The sequence below is a fragment of the Canis lupus genome, chromosome 20 (genome assembly GCF_003254725.2).
Source record: "Canis lupus dingo isolate Sandy chromosome 20, ASM325472v2, whole genome shotgun sequence".
Lineage (NCBI taxonomy): Eukaryota > Metazoa > Chordata > Mammalia > Carnivora > Canidae > Canis > Canis lupus.
This window is the reverse complement of record NC_064262.1, coordinates 46,307,234-46,331,644: the sequence shown is the minus strand read 5'-3', so window position 1 is coordinate 46,331,644 and position 24,411 is coordinate 46,307,234. Positions and strand designations below refer to the sequence as shown.

Genomic DNA, 24,411 nt, shown 5'->3' with positions numbered 1-24,411 from the left:
GGTTACCTAAAGACTAGTAACTGCAGGAAACTGCTAGCCCTTCTAGGGCTAAAGGTCAAAAGGGAAAAAAGTGTTACCCAAAACCCATCATCACTGGGCCATGAGCAGGAACCCAGCTACTGCTGTTTTGCCATTGCTAAAGTCACTGATGTTTTTTCTCACCACTGCCTAAGGTGCTGGCAGAAGCCTGAAAAAAGAAAAAAAAAAAAAAAAAGGCCTCTCCTCTCTGCCTGCCTTCCTGCGTCTTTGTGACAGAACATGACAGGAAACCAATGGGTAAGGGTGTCTGTGAAATGTCTGTCATATGCAGGCTTCCAGCCTTAGTGTCAGAACCTACAGAGGCAATGACCACAGAGACTCTCCTGCATCATCCATGCCTGGAAACAGAAGCTTGATGCTATGAGTCCCACCCAGCTAGCGGCCTGTGATTCCCTTTTCCTCCTGTACCCACCACACCGGGCAGTGAGCCACCATCCTGCAACCTTTCTCGTCAGAGTCCAGAGCTACACTGTCCAACATGGTGGCCATACATCATGTGTGTCCAAGTGGCAATTTGAATTAATTACAATTAAATAAGGTTAAAAACCCATTTCTCCATGGAATGTACAACACCAGGAGTGAATCCTAATGTAAACTATGGACTCTGGGAGGTAATGATTGTGACAACTGTACCACCATGTTGTGAGATATTGATAGTGGGGGAGGATGTGTGGTGTACAAGTGGGAGCATATGGGTACTCTTTGTGCTTTCTGCAGTTTTGCAGTGAACCTAAAACTACTCTAAAACCAGTGTTTATTAATCTTTTTAAAAAATCATTCCTCAATCCCACTAGCCACATTTCAAGGGATCACGTGTGGCCAGTGGCCACCATACTGGCCAGTGCAAGTGGGAAACATCTCTATCTTCACAGAAAAGTTCCCCAGGATGGCACTGCTCCAGGAGATGAGCTCTGCGGGATCTGAGCTGGTCTGACCCAACTTCATACAACTATTTCCAGCATTTTCCCTCTAAACCTGTTTCTGCTTCTTTCCTCAGTTCTTTCCTCAGTAGCTTCTTACCTGGTTCAGAGATTAAAGAGGTAGACTGTTGAATCCCATCCCTGCACTTCATGGAAGTGAGTCTTTCATTTCTGAGAGTGATAACCAACCCCCAAGAAACCATTAGCCATCAGTCAAAAAGTCCACATTTAGGGGAAGCTGGGTGGCTCACTCAGTTGGGCATCCAACTCCTGATTTTGGCTCAGGTCATGATCTCAGGGTTGGTGAGAGAGGCCCCTCATCAGGCTCTGTGCTGAGCGGGGGACTTGCTTGAGATTCCCTCTGCCCCCCAACCCCCACCAACTCACATGCATGAGTGTGAGCACGCGCACATGCGCACTCTCTCTCTAAAAATAATTTTTTTTTTAGTCCACATTTGAAGGTCTGCCAACTTCAGCCAAAGTGAGAACAAAACTTGCCAGAATTTCACTTCATAGGCAGACTTTCCACATTGATCATCCAGCAACATGCCATATATAATTTCGAATGTATCCAGCTTATTTGTAATATCACTGGATTCCAAATTCCAGTGTCCAAATTTAGTGTCCTAAATTTTATATCTTCCAACACAGATTTCTGTATGAAAAAAGTTGCCTTCAAATCAGAAGACTAGGGCAGCCTGGGTGGCTCAGCGGTTTAGCGCCACCTTCAGCCCAGGGCGTGATCCTGGAGACCCAGGATGGAGTCCCATGTCGGGCTCCCTGCATGGGGCCTGTTTCTCCCTCCGCCTGTGTCTCTACCTCTTTCTCTCTCTCTGTGTGTGTCTCTCATGAATAAATAAATAAAATATTTTTTAAAAAATCAGAAGACTGTTATGCATGACTTTTAAAAAGCAAATTATTGGGCGGCCCCTGTAGCGCAGCGGTTTAGTGCCGCCTGCAGCCCAGATTGTGATCCTGGGGACCCTGGATTGAGTCCCACGTCAGGTTGTCTGCATGATGCCTGCTTCTCCCTCTGCCTGTGTCTCTGCCTCTCTCTCTATGTGTCTCTATGAATGAATAAATAAAATCTTTAAAAAATAATAATAATAAAAAGCAAATTATTTGATCAAGGCAAAAAAATTGAAGTGAGAAGTAATTACTATTTTCACTTGAGAAAATGAATTTCATTCCTCTGTCGTACAGAGAACAAAAGGCCACAGAAGTGGGTCACAGAGGGAAAAGAAGCAGTGGCTTCTGTATGGCATGTCAAAGGTCTGTGCACACACATCCGGGTTTTCCAAAATAACCAGTGTACAGGTGAAGCCTGCAAAACCTTTCTACACTAATGATGTTGTGTAAAGTTTTCATATTGGAAAAGGTTAGCATATGCTGTTGGTAATTTGCAGCCTGAAGAAATAAGGCATCATTTTTCCTTTTTAAAAATATGTTTTACCAACTTTTATTTATAAAACATTTTAGGGGCTCAGGAAAGAGCATCGTATCTTTGGCCAGACCCTTACCGGCCTCTGACTCCTAGCATTCAGGTTTGTCGAGAGACAACATGTTGGTACGCAGGGCTGAGGCTGACGGAACACCAGGCCAACCCCACTGAGAAGCATAGGAACGTTTTCAAAGAAAACTGGACAAATTACCACGTATGTTGACATTTGCACTTTTACATGTCGATTAAAGTAAAGGCAAGGTTTTACCAGTCATCTTTATCTGAGGTGGGAATGACTAAAGTTCATCCCTCTTATGAAATCTCTGGAAAATGTTTTCTTGCCCACCAAACCTGCCCATCAGCAAGTCCTGCTCATCTTCCTCACGGGCCTTCTTCACTTCCTCCTTGGCCTGTATGGCATCCATCTCCCTTTCGGGGCCCTTGGAGAAATAAACAGAGACATGAGACATTAGCTGCTGGGGGTTATGTTTCCAGGGAGTGGACTGGGTGTCCACATTCAGCCTGCCTCTGCCTTCTTGCAAGCCTCCACACTGCCCCAGGGGCAGCTTGGATGAACCGCACCCCCCTACCCTGAGGATGCCAGGCCCTAATCCCTAGACCTTCTCTGGGAAAGGGCTCTTTGCAAATATGATTAAGTTAAGCATGTTGAGATGGGAAGATTATCCCAAACCCTAACTTCCATCACCAGTGTCCTCATGGGATACAGGCAGAGAGAGACTTGATACATACAAAGATACAAGAAGAACAGACCAATGTGAAGACAGAGGCAGAAATTAGAGCCACGTGGCCACAAACCAAGCAGCATCAGGAGCCACCAGCAGCTGCAAGAAGCGAAAGAAGGATGCTCCCCTAGAGCCTTTGGTGGGAGCGTTGCCCTGCTAAGGCCTTGATTTTAGCCCAGTGATACTGGATTTTGGACTTCTGGCCTCCAGAACTGTGAGGTGATAAATTTGTGTTGTTTCAAGCCATCCAGTTTGTGGTAATTGTTGCAAGAGTCACAGGGAATAAATACAACCCCCTCCACTTCTTTCTATTCCCAGAGTATCTGGGCCCCCATCCTTCAATAAGCTGAGCAGTGGATAGGCAATGAAGGAGTCCTCTGAGCCTAACTGAGAAAGCTCAGGCACATGGGACCAACAGAAGGGCTAGGGGTACAGGCACATCAAGAAGGTTTCCAAAGTTGTTCTTGAAGAACTTTAGTAAAGCTTTGCAGCAGAAATCAGATTTGAGAATAAATGGCTCACCATCAGCAAAATGAAAAGGTAACCTACTGAATGGGAGAAAAATAGTTGCAAGTCATATCTGATAAGGGATTAATACCCGAGGTATAAGAACTTATACAACTTAATAGCAAAAAAAAGTCTGATTAAAAAATGGGCAGAGGATCTGAACGGACGTTTTCCAAAAAATACATACAGAAGGCTGACAGGCACAGGAAAAGATGCTCAACAGCACTCATCGTCAGGGAAAGGCATAATATTTTTGTAAAAGATTTTTATTTATTCATGAGAGACACACAGAGAGAGAGACAGAGACAGAGACACAGGTAGAGGGAGAAGCAGGCTCCATGCAGGGAGCCCAATGTGGGACTTGATCCTGGGACTGTAGGATCACACCCTGGGCTGAAGGCAGGCGCTAAACCACTGAGCCACCCAAGCGTCCCAGGGAAAGGCATATTAAAACCACAATGGGATGGGATCCCTGGGTGGCGCAGTGGTTTGGCGCCTGCCTTTGGCCCAGGGCGTGATCCTGGAGACCTGGGATTGAATCCCACGTCGGGCTCCCGGTGCATGGAGCCTGCTTCTCCCTCTGCCTATGTCTCTGCCTCTCTCTCTCTCTCTCTCTCTCTGTGACTATCATAAATAAATTAATTAATTAATTAAAAAAATAAAACCACAATGGGATATTAACTCATACCTGTTAGAGTGGCTAGTACCAAAAAAATACTACATAAGCAGTGTTGGCCAAGGATGTAGGGAAGAGGGTTCCCTCCTACACTGTTGGTGAGAATGTATATTGGTACAATCACTACAGAAAACAATATGACACCCTCTCCAAATTTAAAAATAGCAATACCATATAAGCCAGTAATTCTACTTCTGGCTATTTATCTGAAGAACATGAAAATACTATCTCAAAAAGACATCTGCACCCCCATGTTTATGGCAGTGTTATTTGCAATAGCCAAGACACGAGAGCAACCCAACTATCCATCGACAGATGAAGAAAATGTGATAAATATGTATGTGTACGTACGTGTGTGTCTACATACACACACAGTAGAATATTACTCAGCCATAAAAAAAGAATGAGATCTTGCCATTTGCAACACCATGAGAGCATTATGCTAAGTGAAATAAGTAAGACAAAGAAAAACAAATGCCATATGATCTCATTTATATGGATTGTTCTTTAAAAATGAACTTACAGAAACAGAGAACACATTGATGGTTGCCAGAGGCAGGGTTAGGGGGTGAGTGAAATGGGTGAAGGGGGGTCGAAAGGTATAAAGTTCCAGTTATAAAATAAGTCAGTTATGGGGATGTCATGTGGAGCATAGAGAATATAGTCAATGATATTGTAATAACTTTGTATGGTGACAGATGGTAGCGAGTTATGGTGGCAAGCATTTCATAATGTATATACATGTTGAATCACTATGTTGTACACCCAAAACTAATATAATATTGTATGCCAACTGTACTTCAATTAAAACAATAAGTAAAACACAGGCATTTCACAAAAGAGGATGTCTGGATGGCCACAAAAGCCATAAAACAGTGCCAACCTTCATTTGTCATCAGGGTAACACAACTAAAGCTAAAACTGGAGCTACTACTACCTACCTAGAGACACTCCCACTCCCCAGCACCGGTGAGGATGGGAGACAGCACAGCGCCCTTGGGAACAGCCTGGCAGTTTCTTATGGGGTTAAATATCTATTGTCGGACTCAGCTCTTCCTGGCTATTTATCCCAAAGAACTAAAAGCACACACATACACACACACACACAAAATGTAAGCAAATATTTATTATTATAATAATATTATAATTATAATAATAATATTTATTATTATTTATTATTATTATTCCTTCATCTGTCGAAGACTGGAAACAACCCAATTGTCTGCCAGCTGGTGAACAGATAAAAACCCCTCAGCAATACAAAGAAACTAACTACTGACTGCTACCCCAACAACATGGACGGATCCCAGACACATTATGCTTGAGAAGTAGGCTCAAAAAAGACCGCATGCTAGGTCAATCCATTTAAGGACACTCTGGAAAAGGTGAGACAATAGGGGCAGATACCAGATCAGTGGAGGCCTGGAGTGGGAGAGGGTCTGGCTACCAAGGGCCCAAGGAGAGTTTAAGGGTGATGACACTCTTCTACATCTAGATTGGTGGTGGTGGTTTCACAACTGGATTCATTTGCCAAAACTCACAGGCCTCTCCACTAAAAAAGAGTGTCTTGCAGTATCTAAATTATACTTCAGAAATCTGACTCGTCAACAACTAACAATAGTACCAAGCAATAGCCAAAGATGTGGGTAAACTGAGACTCTCACCTACCGCACAAGGAAGCAGAAAATAGGATGACACCTTGAAAACTGGCTGCGTGGGATCTTGTGACCCAGCCTGTCCTCTCCTGGGCATACACATGAATGATGGTAATGGCTTTATTCATGAGGCCACAAGCTGGAAGCAATCCAGAGCCACATCAACAGAGAATGGGTACCTACCTTCTGAAATATTCACACGCTAAAACTGAGCTGCTGCCATATTTGATAATATGAATCTCACACCACTGCCCAGATGAGTAAATATCAGGTGGCTCCATTTATACAAATTTCAAAAGGAAGTCAAATTGTTGTGTGGTGGTAGTTCCTTTGGGGACGGGTGGCAGTTGGGAGGGGATGCAAGGAGGTTCCCGGAACCCAGCTAACGTTCTGTATCTTGATCTGGGTGGGATGTTCACTATTGAAAAGTCATCAAGCCCTTTCCTGTATGTTAGACTCAAGTACAGACATAAATGAATAATGAACAAAAAGTTCATTGTGTGCACTGTACCTTTGTTTCCCCCCAAGTAGCCTTGCCAAAATTCTCAGCATACTCTTCGTCATCTGTGATCAGGAAGTTATCGAAGATGGTTCCTGATCTCACCTGTGGATGAAAATGAGGCCTTCCTTACTGTGGGAGGAATATGGCAGCGTTCCACCAAGAAACAGTTGTATTTGGCTCAGTGCCATCACAGTGATTGACCCTTGACAGTAGCACCTGCTTAAACCCATTTCTAAAACGTCCTGTTCCCTCTCAGGTACTGGTTCTGAAACTTAGCTGCATATTGGGGCACTGGGTGCGTCAGTTGGTTAAGCATCTACCTTCAGCTCAGGTCATGATCCCAGAGTCCTGGGATCAAGCCCCACGGGCAGCTCTCTGCTCAGCTGGGAGCCTGCTTCTCCCTCTCCTTCTGCCTCCTCCTCCTGTTCATGCTTCTCTCTCTCCCTCTCTCTCTCATAAATAAATAAATAAATAAATAAATAAATAAATAAATAAATAAATAAAATCTTTAAAAAAATCTTAGCTGCATATTGGGATTGCCAACAACATTTTAGAAACTCCTGATGCCTGTCCTTACCCCTGGGCATGCTGATTTAACTGGTCCTCAGTGCTATCTGGGCATGGAGACTTGGAAGAGCACCCAAGTGACCTGAGCATTCCACAATGGTTGCCAACTGCTGCCCGAGAACCTTACTGGGCAAAGTAGGCCATGGCCAGCAGTGGCAGCACCACCCAAACAGAAGAGTGACGAATTCCCAGGGGGCAGGGCGGCAGCTAGGAAGTGCCCAGAGGGCAGAAAGGATATCTGTTTTGTCTGCACTGTATGTCTCGGATCCAGGTATGGGCGCCAGGCACACAGTACCAGCTATATTAATGAAGGAGTTTAGGCCGATGCTCAGAGTCCTCAAACTACAGCAAACTTAAAACCACATGATCAGGGGTACCCGGTTGGCTCATTGGTTGAACATCTGCCTTTGGCTCAAGTCATGTTCCCGGGGTCCTGGGATCGAGTCCCGCGTCAGACTCCGCAGGGAGCCTGCTTCTCCCTCTGCCTATGTCTCTGCCTCGGTCTGTCTCTCTCATGAATGAATAAATAAATAAATCTCAAAAAAAAAAAACCCACATGACCTGCCAAAGCTCCAGTCCAATGGCACCAATGTTCTCAAATTCGGAGAGGTCATATTCTGTCAAATAGTTGGTGTTTTTCATCTTCTGGTGGAGCCAAATGTCTTTGTCTATACCCTCTGGTTTCAGGCCATCCTGCAACAACAAACTCTAAGTGGTGACCCCAAAGGATGCAGGCCAAGGCCAGGGAGGGTCATCCCAGGGAGAAGGTGCCACGTACCTGGTATGGAGGCTTCTGTAGCATGGGTGCCTGCCAGTCCCCATCCAGCTCACTATTCCAGTCACTTGGCTTGCTTGCACTGGCATCCAGAAAATGTTTCTCCCAGTCCTTAAATGTGTGTAAGAAAAAAACCTGATTCCCAGATTTGAGAAAAGAAATTCTTGCCTACCAAGAGTCAGGAGTGGGTCCATGGCATTGATCGCAATCAATTTGGTGGTTAAAGGGCCAAGTGCTCAGTTCCCAGTCCCACCGAGGGTCTCAGGGGGCCACACCCTGCCAGGATTTTTCCCATAAGCCTTGGCATGATTACACTACCGTTCCCACGCTGGTGAGAGGAACAACAGTGGGCGAAACTCAAAATAGTGGCTGAAATTAAAATGAGGGGACAAGGGGCGCCTGTGTGGCTCAGTCAGTTAAATGGCCGACTCCTGGCTTCAGCTCAGGTCATGATCTCAGGGTCCTGGGATTGAGCCCTGTGCCGGGCTCCCTGCTCAGCACAGAGTCTGCTTGTCTCCCTCTCTCTCTATGCCCCTCCCTCCCACTTGCACAAATTCTCTCTAAAATAAGTAAATAAATCTAAAAAAAAAAAAAAATGGGCCAAAAGGGAATGAGAAGTGAGGGGCCACACAGTCACTACTGGTTAGGTGGTTTTTCTACATAGCACTCATACATGGAATGTTCCAGAGAAGCTGGACCACCAAGGAATGTTCCAAGACTTATCTGGGGTAGCAGGAGAAAAGCAGTTATGTTATATAGACCTTCTCTATATATACATAAACAGTCACACTATACACATATAGATACATATGTACACATATATGCACATATGCAGGCATATGATACATATGAACACATCTGTATACACATCCATAATACACATGTATGGTACACGTACACATACACACATGTAATACACATATATACACATGTACATAATACATACACATCTCTGTATATATGTGGCTTAGTAGTATTGAACAAATATTTGAATAAATGGATGAAGAAAAGGTGCTATGGATTAATATTCAGATAACATAAACACATAAACGTTGTATATAAAGATACTTTCTCTTTTAGAATAACTGAAAAACAGTAACATTTTGCATTTAGACTGTGGCTTTTCCATGATATGTAATACTTCTCAATGATTGGTACCCAGGATTTGGTCACCTCCCCTACTGCTTTTGGCCCCTACCCCAGCTGGAAACAGATGAACCATTCTTGTGCTGGGACCAGGAAACGGTTACAATTCAATCTGAGTCGCTGGCTCCTTATGATTGCGGGCAATTAAATCATAATGTCATCATGAACTAATTTGTTGAGGAACTCACACGGAACCAAACATATGGACAAAACACAGCCAGTCTGGAGGCCAGCTTTTGAAAGGTTGATTAGGCTCCACCAGGGATCCCGCTTGCGGACATTCGGCCCTGAGACACATAGCCCTGCTAGCTGGCACTCAGGCATCCAGGACTTTCACCCCAAGACCTTGTCTTCTGCACACCCAGAGGGCTGCAGGTTCAGTTCCTTTGCCATTCTCTGCCTTGTTTAAAGTAAGTGCTCTAAATAAATAAATAAATAAATAAATAAGTGCTCTTGGGGCATCCGAGTGGCTCAGTGGTTGAGCAACTGCCTTTGGCTCAGGTTGTGATCCCAGGGTCCTGGGATTGAGTCCCTCATCAGCTCCCCACAGGGAGCCTGCTTCTCCCTCTGCCTATATCTGTGTGTGTGTGTGTGTCTCTCATGAATAAATAAAATCTTTTAAAAAAATAAAGTAAGTGCTCTTTCCAGGTGAAAACTACTATTTTGTTCTGTTTTGAAGGTAAGCAAGGGAGGGAGAAACTTTGTTCTTTTGTTTTACTGATTACATTGTCCATGATGGCATATTTGATCATCAACAGTGCAACCGATCAGTTTTAAGTTGCCGAAATTAATTGTAAACACAGTCCAGTGGTGCCTGGGTGGCACAGTCTGTTAAGTGACTGACTCTTGGTTTTGGCTCAGGTCGTGATCTCAGGGTGGTGAGATGGAGCCCTGTGTCACGCTCTGCACTCAGCATGGGAGTCTGCCTCATATTCTCTCTCCCTCTCCCTCTTATGCTATCTCTCTCTGGCTCTCGCTATCACTCTTAAATCTTAAAAAAAAAAAAAAAAACAACAAACCACATAGTCCAGTACTTTTAGTTATGGCAAAGACAATTGTCTTAAGATAAATGGCTCATGGGTTTGGTGTGGTGCTTGATGTTCAAAATAAAATGTTGCAACAATAAACACAAACTGAAAACAAAACAAGACAGAAGGTAGCTCGCAGTGGGTTGAGCGGTGGTTCCCAGGAATGGTTTGTCCACATCCTAAATCTCAGAATCTTGGAATGCGAGCTTATAATGAGAAAAGGATCTGAAGGCCGGCCATTATGGATTATCCAGTGGGTTCTAAACCCAAGGGCAAACATCTTTATAAGAGACAGAAAGAACACAAGAAGAGAAGACTATGAGGAGGCAGAGGCAGGGAATGATGTCTACCAGCCAAGAAACTCCTGGAGCCAACAGAAGCTGGAAGAAACAAGGACAGATTATCCCCTGGATCCTTTAGAAGGAGTGTGAACCTGCTGACCCCCAGATTTCTGCCTTTTGCCTTCAAGAACCATTAGAGAATACATTTCTGCCATTTTAAGCCACCTACTTGGTGGTACTTTGTTATGGCAGCCCTAGGAAACGAATGCGTAGCCATTATGGTAATGGATTCTTGGTTGTCAGTGACAAGTGTGATGCTCAAAAAATACTTTGTTCAAATTCCAAATTACAAAAAAATCATTTTTATAAAGGTTGCTGATGCATTTTCCTTTTTCTTTTTAGAAAAAATTTGGTTAAAAAATAAAATTTACTTGCTTTCATCTCAAATATTATAAAACTATTCTACATCACTGGGTGAAGCTTTGTGATCAGCAGCAGATGCTCTGGGGAAGACACTTTTTTTAGAAAGATCGATTTTTAAAAGTTCTTATTATTTTTTTAACAGAGAAAGAGTGTGGCTGGGAGCCAGAGTAGAGGAGCAGAGAGAGAGAGAGAGAGAGAAAGAGATAGAGGGATCCCTGGGTGGTGCAGCGGTTTGGCGCCTGCCTTTGGCCCAGGGCGTGATCCTGGAGACCCAGGATCGAATCCCACATCAGGCTCCCGGTGCATGGAGCCTGCTTCTCCCTCTGCCTGTGTCTCTGCCTCTCTCTCTCTGTGACTATCATAAATAAATAAAAATTAAAAAAAAAAAAAGAGAAAGAGAGAGAGAGAGAGAATCTTAAGCAGGCTCCATGCCAACGTGGAAGCCCAACATGAGGCTCCATCTCACAAACATGAGATCATGACCTGAGCTGAAATCAAGAGTTGGATGCTTAACTGACTGAGCCACCCAGGTGCCCCCAGAGAAGACATTTTGTGATAATGTTGACATCATGATTGATTACTAGCATCACAACAATCCCACAGGACCTGAGTACTTACAAACCTCACTGGCACACTCTCTAGAATTTTGGGGGGAAAATCCACACCTGGGATTTGCTATCTTCAACTTGCTCCCAATCCTTGGACTCTGCAGAGGTCTTCTCCATCTTCTTAAGTGATGTTAAGTTCCAGTCATACTCGATGCCGCCGGATTCAATTGACTGACCATCAATCTTCACTTCATAAGTGAGGTCGGGTCTTAAAATCAGAGCATAGAGATGTGTAAAGCCATCAACCTGCATGTTTTAAGGGGAGAAAGGATAACGATGAGATCCTTGGCATTTCAGGGCAGGTCTACATATGTGGTTTAAGACTTCAAAGGCTCGTTACAAATAGCAAGGAGAGTGGTTCTAGGGACAGGGTTGACTTGACTTAAAAAAATGCGTCCTACAGAAGAAATCACCCCTTTGTACCAAACTTCCTCACTGCCAAGCAGACTTGAGTGGATGATCCCCTTTGGCGTAGATGATGGCTCCTACCTAGTTAGACCCCCCACAGGTGGTTACGACAGGGTGGTGGGCATAAGCCAAGGGACCACTGCTCTGTTTGATTTATGACAAGTTACGTGGAAAACAACTTCCTGTTCGGTACTCTGAAAGATACCAAATGAAGCCCAGTCGATTTCTCAATGCAAGGAAGAACTTTCTAATGCTCTGAGCTGTCCAACAATTTAAGCTCTGCGAGGGCAGGCCCAGTGCCTGTCTTGGTCGTAAAGCCCCAGACCAGACCCAAGGGAAGCATTCAGCAGCAGAGGGGAATCCTGCATCATGCTCCAGCAGCGGCCAGTTCTTGAAGTGGGGCTGGGACAGCATGGGGGTCACTGGGATGCCTGGGGAATGTCCGTCACCAGGTCAGCATGACCTGCTGTATCTGCCTCTGGGCGGACCCTCCAGTCTCTTTCACAGACCCTCCAGAGATGCTGATGCTGCTCAGGTTTGGAAGCCATGGCCTCAGCATCTTAAAGGTTCTGTCAGGATTATCCTCCCTCTGCTAAGAGCCAAAAGTCAGAGTTCCTGCAGTACGCCTCTGCTCTGCCTTGCGGGATAGGCCACTGCTGTCCACGCCATGGCCAAATGGCTCTGTCTGTTCTGTGTCCCTCTCAACCTCTGTAGTTTGCTGTGACAGCTGAGTACACACTTCTTCCAATGCTCACTCCCTGATCCCTGCCCGTCTTGGTCTCCACTCACCTTTCCTAATTTAGACTTTGGCCTCATTGGCCGGGTTGTTAGGACCTTCCAGGACTTAACCACAGAAATCCACAGGTGCAGAGCCTCCTGAGAGAGAACATCCACCCCTGCACATATACAGTGGCTCCAAGCCAGGATCTTTAATCTCAACCATTGGCCTGAGCTTCAGACCACAGTCTCCAACAACTTACTGGACACCTCTACCGGGATGCCTGCCAGGATTTCACAACCAACAGTTCTAGACACAAATCCCAAGTGTGCCCTGGCCCCCTTACTGGCCTTTGCTTTTCCTGCTGATTAGCAGCAATCAATGCTGCTGAGACTTAATGTCCACATCCCCAGTACTCACATTGCAAACATTGTGAAGTCCTCTGGGTCCCACCCCTGAATTATCTGTCAAAACGTTCCCCTGTTCTGCATCCCGTTGAAGCCTTGGCCTAACAATCTCACATTTCTCTCTGCCTACTGATCACCATGTTTCTCCGCCCCTTGTCCCCAGAACACCTGAGGTATTTTTCTAACATGCAGATCTGACCCTCTCCTTGAAGACCCTTGAGGGCTGACCTGCAGGGGAGGTTCTCAGCCATTCCTTCATGGAGTCACAGAATGAAAAGAAGCCCCTCCCCGGAGATAGCTGCTCCTTACTTCAGAAGACTCCCTGCTGTCAGTGCTCCTTCAATAGAAGTATTTTATTTTTCTAACAGCTTGCAGAAATAGCACACATCTGAGAGTGTCATCAGCCTGAGGGTGCCCTTCTGGGTGGTGAGGGCTATTGGTTGGCTGACCTGAGCTGATCAAGCTCTAACCTCCCCAACATAGTTCAGGCCAGACTGCACAGCCTCCATGGTATCACCCTTGCTTCCTCCCAAACACCTGATGCGCAACTAGACAATTTCTTGGGAATTGCAAAATGTGCATGCTGACAGGGGAGAAAGACTTGGATTTTGAGCCCTCCCTCACACCTACAGGAGGGATGTCAGGCCTTCCCGTGTAGAGGGGACCCAATGATCTTTTGTAGCCATGAAGTCAGTGGGTGGAACCCCAAGAAGAACCATGCTGCTGCTGATGGAGACTCACCTCCCCCCACACCCCCGGCTTGGGTCAGGACTGAATAAAGGGTGGTTATGGATACTTCCCCTTCATGCTGTCAACATGCTCTGGAAATGCACTTTGGCCTCCTGCCCAGAATTGCCCAGATCCATGGAGGCCTCCCATGTTGGAGCTCTGAGCACTAGGAGTGCTCCCGGGGACAGGCCCCTCCTTCCTGGCGGCCACAGTCAAGTAGAGAGGGTGCATCAGGAAGTGTATTTCCCTTCCATGGGCCCAGCGCCCAGGACCTGATGCAAACTGCCTCTTTGGAGAAGCCCTGGCTGGGCCTCAAGGCATAAAGTGTTATTTTCACAGGATCCATGGGTAAGAAAGTATGCTCTCATTTTTGAAACACTCCCATTTGTAAATGCTTTGGTATTTTGAAGATTAATTTCTCCAGGACATTTTTTTCCCATCCTGAATATTTCATTCCTTAGTGAGGATGGATAGAGCCAAAATGAGACTATACTGTTGTAACCCTTACAAGGCAAATCATAATACCGCTCACAGTAAAAAGTGAGTCTGCCCTCCTGATGGGCACAAACTTCAGAAAACAAGCCACCAAAGTATATACGCGTCTCTAACGAGCCTGCTAAACTGGAAACCAGAGGCAAGGGGCGTGTTGCTAAGATCCATCCCTGGTTCAATTACGTATTTTAAGATCAAAACTATTTTCTCTAAATTATGTTATCATTAAGAGCTAACACAATTACAGATTTGACTATGAGAGCGCTTACCTTACACCTGATTGATTTCTTGTTTGAGTGATACTGATTCTTGAAATGTAAAATAACATGAACTTTCCTGATATCAAATCCACAAATATCGGGTCCTACAAAAAAAAAAAAAAAATACGAGCTGCTCTCAATTTCCTTCTCTAATGCATCACCACAGGAAACCTCCAACCGTTCCCCTGGAGTAACATCCCAGGACGGAAGCTTACGTGTGCAGGCATAATCAGACTTTGTCGTGGATACAGTGACTCCCTTCTCTATTCAGGTTACTTCTCAGGTCACTGCAGCTACTTTGGACTCAAGTGTAAGGCAGCACATGAGTAAGAAAAACATTTAACAGCCTAGGAAGCATCCCTGACATGCTGTCTGAGGCTTGGGCTGGTTCCAAAGCTCTGAGCGGTGTCCTGTGCCCGGGTGAGGGCTTCAGAGCCAGACTAGCTGGCTTGGATTCCAGCTCTCATTCATTGTGCTGAGACATATTTGCAACTATCCAGCTCCCGATGCCTGTGTCCTGTTTTCTAAAATGGGGATGTTAATCTTCCAAAGCTATTTTGCCAATTAAATGGGCTAATGTGTGTAAAGCATTTAATATGGCAAAGCTCACTATTTGTTATTATTTTGTCCCAAGACCACCCCCCCCCCAAACACACACACACACACACACACACACACACACACACACATTCAGATTAAGGATTTCTGAATATACTAAACAAGGTTTGCAAGAGGGATCTGGAAAATTTGTCAGACCTTCCGAGGATGTTTGGAATTACCCCGCCGCTGCTCTATTGACCTTAAGCAATAGGAATGTACTAGAGCATCGAGAGTCTTTCTGTTTCAAATCAAATTCCACCACAGCTGACCCGTGCCAGCACCGGCCCCTGGGGATTCTGTGAGGCTGTGTAAACACAGGCAGATGACTACGATTTTTTTTCTAGAACTTGCAGTGATGAACCTTCCGAATTAGAGAGATCCAGGCTGCATATAATTACTTAAAGGATATTATCAATTTGCCAGAGTGGATGTGACATTGAACTTGGAAGTAGCATCCTGAGGGACCAACAAAGAACACCATGTCTACCTCCCAGAACTCTCAGAGGATGCTTGTTTATGTAATTTCCTTTTTTTTTTCTTATCACTGGAAAACATTCCAGTTCAATTTTTAAAACAAAAGCTATGGTATGTGAACTATTTGTATGAAAGTCTACTACCTGGGGATTAAACCATGAAATTTTTCCTGCAATATTGGTCAGAATTTCCCTATTTCTAAGCACCTACATGCTTTAAATATTAAATTAAGCTTCACAACATGCCCAGACATGACCAGAAAATCTGGACATTTTTTGTTAACAGCGATCATCAAATATTTATGCACATCATGTATTTTTATGAGGAAATGGGGCAGACAGAAGGGCTCTAAACAGGCTGACCTGCCTTTGGGCAAGAAAGTTAATCTTTGTGAGCCTCAGTTTTTTCTTTTGTTATTTGCAAAATAGAGCTGTGTTACCAGTTTCCTAGGGTTTTTTTTTTTTTTTAAGGTTTTATTTACTTATTCATGAGAGGCATAGAGAGAGAGGCAAGGCTCCCTGTGGGGACCCTGATATAGGACTCCATCCCACGACCCAGGAATCTCGACATGAGCCAAAGGGAGCCACTCAACCACTGAGCCACCCAGGTGCTCCTCCTAGGGCTTTAAACGTTATCTAAGATTGCATTTGTAAGGCCCATGGCAATGGCCCCATAAAATATACTCTCTTCCCCTTCACCATCACAAGCCTCAGCAAGCTGCTCTCCTACCAAGGGGGAGAGCTGAGGCATCACAGGGAAGTGTTCTAACAGTAACACGGTGGGTTTAAGTTAAATGTAACTGAGTTAAGAGCAAATATAGGGCAGCCCCGGTAGCACAGCGGTTTAGAGCCGCCTGCAGTCTGGGGTGTGATCTGGAGACCCTGGATCGAGTCCCACGTCAGGCTCTCTGCATGGAGCCTGCTTCTCCCTCTGCCTGTGTCTCTGCCTCTCTCTCTCTCTGCATCTCTATGAATAAATAAATAAAATCTTAAAAAAAAAGAGCAAATAGAATACAGGTAATTCACTTTTTTTCCCTCCAAAGTATGCGGTTTCACAATTCAGATGCAGCAAATATACTATGTATATTTAAAAGATGGGGATTCTGGCTCATATTTGGTGATTTTGTTCACCACACCTAACTAAATCAAATATCTGTGAAATCATCTCTGGTTCAACAGGTTATATATATATATATATATATTTTTTTTTTGCCAGATATATCTGTCATCCTATTTTAAGAGAATAATAACAACCCAAACCAAGTCATTTTAATTTCCTTTTTAATCAAAATAAAGACCTTTTCCATTCCACATTTTAAATTCAAGAGTAAAAGGGAGGCAAGGGAGAGTAGAGAGAAGTGAGCAGGGCTCAGGAACTATGCAGTTGGCGGAAACTCTACACCTACGTAACGCGGTGGCCTTGGACAAGTCACCTCACTCTCCAAGACAGGGTAGGATGTATCTGCTGTATCTGCCCCTGGGATTGTATCTAAGTCCAATAAATAATCTATTATCTATTCTGTCTGCTTCTGTATAACACTATGACCAGCGGTGTATACAAACACAAGTACAGCATAATAGGTATCTGAAACCTGATGCTGATCATGATAAATTCAGAGGAAACTTCTTCAAGACATCCACATTGTGAGAGAAAAGAATTAAAAAAAAAAAACAATTCCTCAAATTTAAATTACCAATGAATATTTTAAAACTAATCTCCATTCTTAAAAGATTTTTTTTCATTTTTTAAATTGTGGTAAAATACTCACAACATTTACCACCTTAACCATTTTAAAGTGTACCTTCGGTGGTATCAAATACATTCACACTGTTGCACAACCATCACCAACATCCATCCCCTGACTCTTTTCACCTTATAAAACTGAAACTCTATACCCATAAAACTAACTTCTCATTCCCCCCGACCCCCAGCCCCTGGCAACCACCATTCTATGTTCGATGTCTGTAAATTTGACTACTCCATGGACCTAAAATAAGTACAGTTGTGTAGTATTTGTCTGTTTGTGTCTGGCTTATTTCACTTAGAATAATGTCCTCAAGTTTCATTCATGTTGTAACAGGTGTCAGTATTTGTCTCCTTTATGAAGGTGAAAGATAATCCCTTGTATGGACACTACACTACATTTGTTCATCCATTCATCCACTGATGGACACTTGAGTCCTCCAGCTTTCATCTTTTTTTTTTTTTAAGATTCATTTGAGAGAGAAAGAGAGAGAGAATGCGTGTGTATGTGTAAGTGGGGGGAGGGGCAGAGGGTGAGGGAGGGGGAGAATCCCGAAGCAGACTCCTTGCCAGGTGCAGAGCCCAACACGGGGCTCAATCCCAGGACCCGGAGATCATGACCAGAGCTGAAATCAAGAGTCAGACACCCAACCTGAGCCATCCAGGTGCCCCTTGGTCTTCCTCTTTTGAGATTATTTTGGCTATTCAGACTCCCTTGAGATTTCATATGAATTTTAGAATGGATATTTCCATTTCTGCAAAAAAAAAAATCACTGGAATTTTAATAGGAATTAAATTGAATCTGTATATTGCTATAGAATCTGTAGATTGCTTTGGCTAATGCTAACATCTTAACATTATTAAGTCTTCCAATCCATGAACATGGGATATGTTTCCTTTCATTTACAACTTCTTTAATTTCCTTCAGCAATACTTTGTAGTTATCACTGTACAAGTCTTTCATCTCAATTCCTAAGTATTTTACTCTCTTGGATGCTATTATAAATGGAATTGTGTTTGCAATTTCCCTTTCAGATTGTTCATTGTTCATATACAGGAAATGCAACTGTTTTTTTGTATGTGTGTATGTTGACTTTGTATCCTGCTACTTCAGTAAATTCATTCATTAGTTCTAATAGTTTTTTTGTGTGCAATCCCTATGGTCTTCTATGTATAAGATCATATCATTTGCAAATAGAGATAATTTTATTTCTTCCTTTCCAATTTGGATGACTTTTACTTATTTTTCTTGCCTAATTGGTCTGGCTAGGACTTCCAGTACTATGTTGAATAGAAGTGGTGAGAATGCATCCTTTCTTTGTTCCTGATCTTACAGAAAAAGCTTTATCTTTCACCACCGAGTAGGTTTGCTGTGAGTTTTTCATAGATAGCTTTTATTATGTTGAAGTAGTTTCCTGCTATTCCTAGTGTGTCAGCTGTTTTTGAAATGGTAAAAATTTTAAATTTGTCAAATGCCTTTTCTGATCATTTATGATGATTATGTGTTTTTCTTTCATTTTGTTGATGTATCATATAATATTGCCTGATTTTCATATTTCTTTTTTTTTTAAGATTTTATTCATTTATTCATGAGACACACAGAGAGAGAGGCAGAGACATAGGCAGAGAGAGAAGCAGGGTCCTTGATCCTGTGATCACACCCTGAGCCAAAGGCAGACGCTCAACCACTGAGCCACCCAGGTGCCCCAGATTTTCATATTTCAAATCCTCCTTGCAGACAAGGAAGAAATACTACTTGGTCATGGGGTACAATCCTTTTTAATATGCTGCTGAATTCTTCTTGCCAGCACTTTGTCGAGGATTTTTGCATCAATATTCACAAAGACATTGTTCTGTAGTTTTCTTGTAGCATCTGGCTTTGGTGTCAGGATAATGCTAGCTCATAGGATGAGTCGGGAAATACACGTTCCTTCCTCTTCATTTTTTTTTGGTAAAGTTTGAAAAGGATTGGTATTGGTTCTTCTGTAAATATCTGGTAGAATTTGTGAGAGATCAACAGATTTAGGACTTTTCTTTGGAGAGTTCAGCTTACTTCTCTCTTTACTATTTATAGCTCTCTTCAGATTTTCTGTGTATTCATGATTGAGTCTTGGCAGGGTTTGTGTTTCTAGGAATTTGTCTATTTCATCAAGGTTATCCAATTTTGGAGTGTACAACTGTTCCTAGCACTGTCTTATAATTCTATTTATTTCTGTAAAATTGGAAGTAATATCCCATTCCTGGTTTCAGTAATTTGAGTCTTCTTTGCTCATTTAGCTAAAGGTTTTGTCAATTTTGTTGATCTTTTTGGAGAATCAACTTTGATTTTATTGTTTTTCTCTGTTATTTTTCTATTCATGATTTCATTTATCTCTGCTCTAATATTTATCATCCCTATTCACTTCTCCCTTCAATTTTACCATTCTTTGTTCATGTTTATGATGTTCATTAGATGTGTAAATGTTTATAATTGTTACATCTTCTTGCTATATTGACCTTTTTACTAATATATAATGTCCTTTGTCTCTTATAGCCTTTTTGATTTCTTTAAAGTCGATTTTGTCTGATATTAGTATAACCACCCTGCTCTCCTTTGGGTGCTATTTGCCTGGAATATCTTTTCACTTCCTTTCACTTTCAACCCGTGTCTTTGGATCTCATATGAGTCTTTTGTAGATTAGCATATAGTGGATCATGTGTTCTGCCAATCTTTGTCTTTTGACTGGAGTGTTTAATCCATTTACATTTAAAGCAATTACTGCTAAGAAGGGACTCACCTGTCACTCTATTTTCTATACGCCCTACCGCTTTTTGTTCTTCATTTCTGCATTGCTGTCTTTTGCTTTTACTTGATTTTTTTTTTCAGGGAAATGTTTAATTCCTTTTTAATTTACTTTTGTGTATATTCTATGGATATTTTCTTTGTGGTCACCATGGGGATTACATTTAACATCCTAAAGTTATAATGCTCTAATTTGAATTTATACCATTTTAACTTTAATAACACACAAAACTCTGCTGTTCACCTCTTTGTCTGCACCTCTGTGATCAGAAGCAGCAATCAGCAATCAGAGCTCAGATTTGACATTTGGAGGACAGGGTCCTTTTTGTCCACCCTCTCTGTAAGCTGTGTGTACACTGCTCCAGGAGCACATGCACAGCTGCCTGCTGAGTGACTTGAAATGGAGGTTACGTATTTACTGTGCTAAGAGCTAACTGACTAAAACTAACCTTTCCATTCTTCCCCTGGAAGATGCAATCCTTCCACAGACTTCAGAGTTCCAAAACAGTTACATCAGATTCTGTTGTTACAATAGTTGTCTAGGTGGGAAGATGGATTCCTGGTGCTTCCTATTCCATTTTCCCCAAATCCTCTTCATTCTGAAAGCTTTTTGAATCCACATCCTTCAGTTATGTCTAGTTCCTGTGGCCCAACATGGTCCTGTCCCAATTCTAGCACAACTTTTAATCAATTACTCCTGTTATCAGGAAATATTTAAAGCATACCAGAGCTCAGCAGGGGCTAGACAGGAAACATTTTGGCCTTCCTATCATTTTCATGTGTCAAAAATATTATCCTTCTTTCAATTTTTTTTCAATGATTAAAAATGTTAAAACCATTATCAGCTCATGGGGCATAACAAACGCAGGCTGTGAGCTGATGTGGCCCATGGCCAAGGTCTGCTGACTCCTGATATATTCCAATACTTGAGGCTACATTAATGTTGAGTAACTTTCTCAAAGTACAATAGGGGGCACCTGGATGGCTCAGTTGGTTAAGTGGCCAACTCCTGATTTTGGCTCAGATCATGGTCTTAGGGTTACACATCCTGGGACTGAGTTACATATCCAGCTCTGCACTCAACAAGGAGTCTGCTTCAGGATTCCCTCTCTCACTTTTCCCCTCTCCCCCACTCACTCTCTCTCTAAAAAAAAAAAAATTATATATATATATATAAATATAAATATATATGAATATATAAAAATATTTATATATATGTAAATATATATAAATATATGTATAAATCTTTAAATATATATATATTTAAAGAAAGTACAACAGAATGGCACAGTTGCCTTTTTATATTAGTTTAAAAACCTTTGGTTGGATATATCCGATACTACTACTTCGGTAAAGTCTTAGTCTGAGGATTCTATGAAGTGGAAGGATTCAAAGTCACCAGAAATGGTGGTTTTGTACTATCTAAACTCACCAAACATAATATAGTACTGGGATTTTCCATTCAGGTTCTTCTGATCCACATCTGCAGGGAAGACCTTAATGTAGCCTCCTCCACAGTCCATCTTCTGCTCATGTTTCACCGTATACTGAATGACCAGAGTCTTCCCTTTATTGCTAAATGGTTTGAATCGTGCAGAGATGGCATAGAATCGGCCATTTTGAGTGGTTTGCAGACCTTTAAACAAAAAATACTCATGAAAGATTAGGAATGACACTGTGCTCAGTTCTACAGGGAATTAAATAGTGGTCCTCCCATCCCCAATAATAATAATTTATGTTAATTCAGAGCCTCAAAACGCATTTTTACAATAAAACATGATGGACATACCACTAACAGCCTCTCTGCTGCCACAGAACTTTCCACACACAGTTGTTTTTTTGCTTGGTATACCACTGTCATGTCTCAAATTACAAAAACACTTCAGCTTTAAATGATAAATATGGAACCTAATTATGGATAAGAAGTGAATTTTGTTTCGATTCATCTTCCAAAGGGAGGGAATATACATTAAGGCTTATGTAGCAACTCAATTAAGAAACAGAGCATCCTACATCTTTTCTTTAAATTGCATCTTGAAATAGTTGCTTCAGATATACCACAGTGAATGGAGGACAGAGTGCTGACCTGCAAAAATGTACTTCACTACACGGGATGCACTGGCCTGTAGCTGCCCTCTTTTTACAAAGATACCACCCTGTTGTCACATGAATCATCTCATATTTTATAAGTTAAGGTGTTCACTTCAAGACTAAACCCTTCTTTTTTCAGTAGCCACCAGGCTCTGTACCAAATCCTTATTTTATACTGGAGTAGAAGATAGACTTGAAAATAGATCCAGTCTTACTAGAATCTAGTCTTCCTTGCTCCACATTCCTGCCCCCATACCTGCCAATGCTGAGATCCATCATAAATGCACTTGGTATTTTCATTTTCTATCAATATGTCCAAGCCTGAACTCATAGCTGACTACCCACTACTACACTCATCTCTCTCTCATTCTCCCCCTCCCATCCTTCCTTTCTCAAATAATTCATAGGTTCACCCCCTTCTCTACCACCTTACCATCTAGGCAATTCCTAAGGCCAAGATTCACCACTTTCCTCTCTCTCACCACCCTCCTCAACCATCCCCAACATCTCTCACCACTTCCCATCTCTGTCGGAGTAAATTCTATTCATCTTTCCATCTACCACTTCTGTGTAATGGCCCTGGGAGACCACAATGAAAGGGGCCAAATTAATTGGTATCCCCAGTGTCTTGCTCTTGTGCTCTCTTAGTAGATGTGTGCTGGAGTGAATGAAACACAGAATCTCGGGATTCCAGATTGGAAGAAGAAAAAACATTGTGAGGGAAAACCCCAAATGACTAAGTGGAAACCCCATCCTTGGACAAGCTTGATGGAACAATCTGTTAATTTCACTCCATTTTTGTACTATGGGGTGAATTTTGACCAACTCTTTGGTCAACATGTAACTTAGAAAACAATGTACATTCAACAGAAAACTGGAAGCTGCCATGAAGACAACCCTGGAGTAATAGCCAAGGTAGAGGCTGAGTGGGAGGTTGGTGAAAAGTGAAACTTTCCATCTAAATCAGGGGTCTGCAAACCTTTTTTATAAAGTCAGAGAACAAATATTTTAGACTTTGTGGGCCATATGGTCTCTGCCCCAACTTGCTGCCTTGGGGCAGGAAAAAACCCATAGCTCTATGTAAATAAATGGCCATGGCTGTGTTCCATTAAAACTTTGTTTATGGACCCTGAAATTTCATATATTTATTGAATTTTATGTAATCTCTGCATGTCATAAAATACTATGTCATATCCCCCTTTTTACTTTCCCCCAACAACTAAAAAATGTAAAAATCATTCTTATCTCACCAGCTCTGTGCGAGTAGGTGGCAAACGAGTTGCGCTTTGTCCACTTTTTACCATCAGGAATGAGAAGAAGACAGAAGTCATCCTTGGCACCGGGATGACTTGGGGAGACGGGGGTGTGTGCACAAGGGGGACTTCTGAAAATGTTCCCTATCTTGAGCAGAGCGTACATATATAAACCTTTCTGTACCCATAAGATCTATGCACCTGAAAGCACATACCTTTTAACCACACTTTTCTTCTTCGTAAAGTAAAAACAAAAATGAGAAGTATCCCCTGACCTTTTTCCCTTTGCAGATCAAAGACCTGGGGTCTCTAAACTCATGCGACCAATTTCGTGTACAATGAGGCGATCTTGGGCAAGTAAAGAAAGGAAAGAGGAAAAGTAATGCCAGACCCTATGCAAGCCTTAGTTTCCCCAGTGGTGAACGGGCTGTAAGAGGTGTTAGGAGTGTGCCACACCTACCTTGAAAGGTTGGCATAGTGGTGGTGGTGGTGGTGTGTGTGTGTGAGTGCACTTAGCTCGATTTTCTCACCATTCCTGCACTGACCTTTATCTTTCTCTTTATGACCATAAAATTTCCCGGACGAGAGTCTAAAATGACCAATTTGAGAGTCATTGGTGGACTGCACCCATCGGTTCCTCCAGTGCTCTATGGGGGAAAACAACACCGGTTAGGGCTGAGGCTCCTTATTGGAGTCAGGGAGGGTGTATGTGTTGCGGGGGGAGGGGAGGAGAAGGAGGCTCCAGGCTTCGAACCTTCGAAGCTTCGAAGCTTCAAGGCTTCGCCACCACAGACCTCGCGGTGGTGGATCGGGGCCAGCGGGGACTCGGGCTATGGGCTGGTGAGCTTACACCCCCACTCCACCACCAAGGGGGTCGCCTCTTCACCTCCGTCTAGAAATTCCTCTTGGAAGTAGACGGTGGCCAGGGCCACCCGCAGCATGCACACCGCCCAAAGCGGAACGTGAACCAAAGCCATGGAAGGCACGTGGCACTTCTCGTAACCGCCCCTTTGCTACCAGCTGTCTCCCAGGCGTGCCCGCCGTCCCAGAACTACAACTCCCGTCACGCCTCGCGATTGTGATCTGAGGCAAGCATTGGCCCCCCAGCGCGCAGTGCACGTCGGGTCCGCCCCGGTACTACAA

The 24,411-nt window shown here is 43.1% G+C and overlaps 1 protein-coding gene across 2 annotated transcripts; it reads right to left on the bottom strand.

Annotated features, from left to right (window-relative positions):
- Positions 1-2,619: 2,619 nt before the first annotated feature.
- On the bottom strand, positions 2,620-24,409 carry CALR3 (calreticulin 3). Of its 2 annotated transcripts, XM_025457909.3 has the most exons (9): positions 24,155-24,409; positions 23,814-23,915; positions 21,357-21,560; positions 14,335-14,429; positions 11,369-11,557; positions 7,829-7,936; positions 7,612-7,743; positions 6,493-6,585; positions 2,620-2,840 (listed from the first exon to the last, which is right to left on the bottom strand). In XM_025457909.3, exons 1-9 carry the CDS (start codon positions 24,243-24,245, stop codon positions 2,697-2,699), a joined length of 1,158 nt encoding a protein of 385 aa, XP_025313694.3. In that variant the 5' UTR covers positions 24,246-24,409; the 3' UTR covers positions 2,620-2,696. The 2 variants fall into 2 exon arrangements, with proteins under 2 accessions (XP_025313694.3, XP_025313695.3); XM_025457910.3 differs by lacking the exon at positions 24,155-24,409 and having other exon boundaries at positions 23,729-23,865.
- Between the last annotated feature and the right edge of the window lie 2 nt (positions 24,410-24,411).

What these genes read in the sequence shown, in the direction of transcription:
- CALR3 (XM_025457909.3), bottom strand. Translation starts at nt 24,245, where the DNA reads ATGGCTTTGGTTCACGTTCCGCTTTGGGCGGTGTGCATGCTGCGGGTG. An exon ending in AGAGGAATTTCTAGACGGAG is followed by an intron (nt 23,916 to 24,154) that starts GTGAAGAGGCGA and finishes TTTCCCCCATAG; the next exon opens with AGCACTGGAGGAACCGATGG. An exon ending in CCAGTACTATATTATGTTTG is followed by an intron (nt 14,430 to 21,356) that starts GTGAGTTTAGAT and finishes TTTTTTTTGTAG; the next exon opens with GACCCGATATTTGTGGATTT.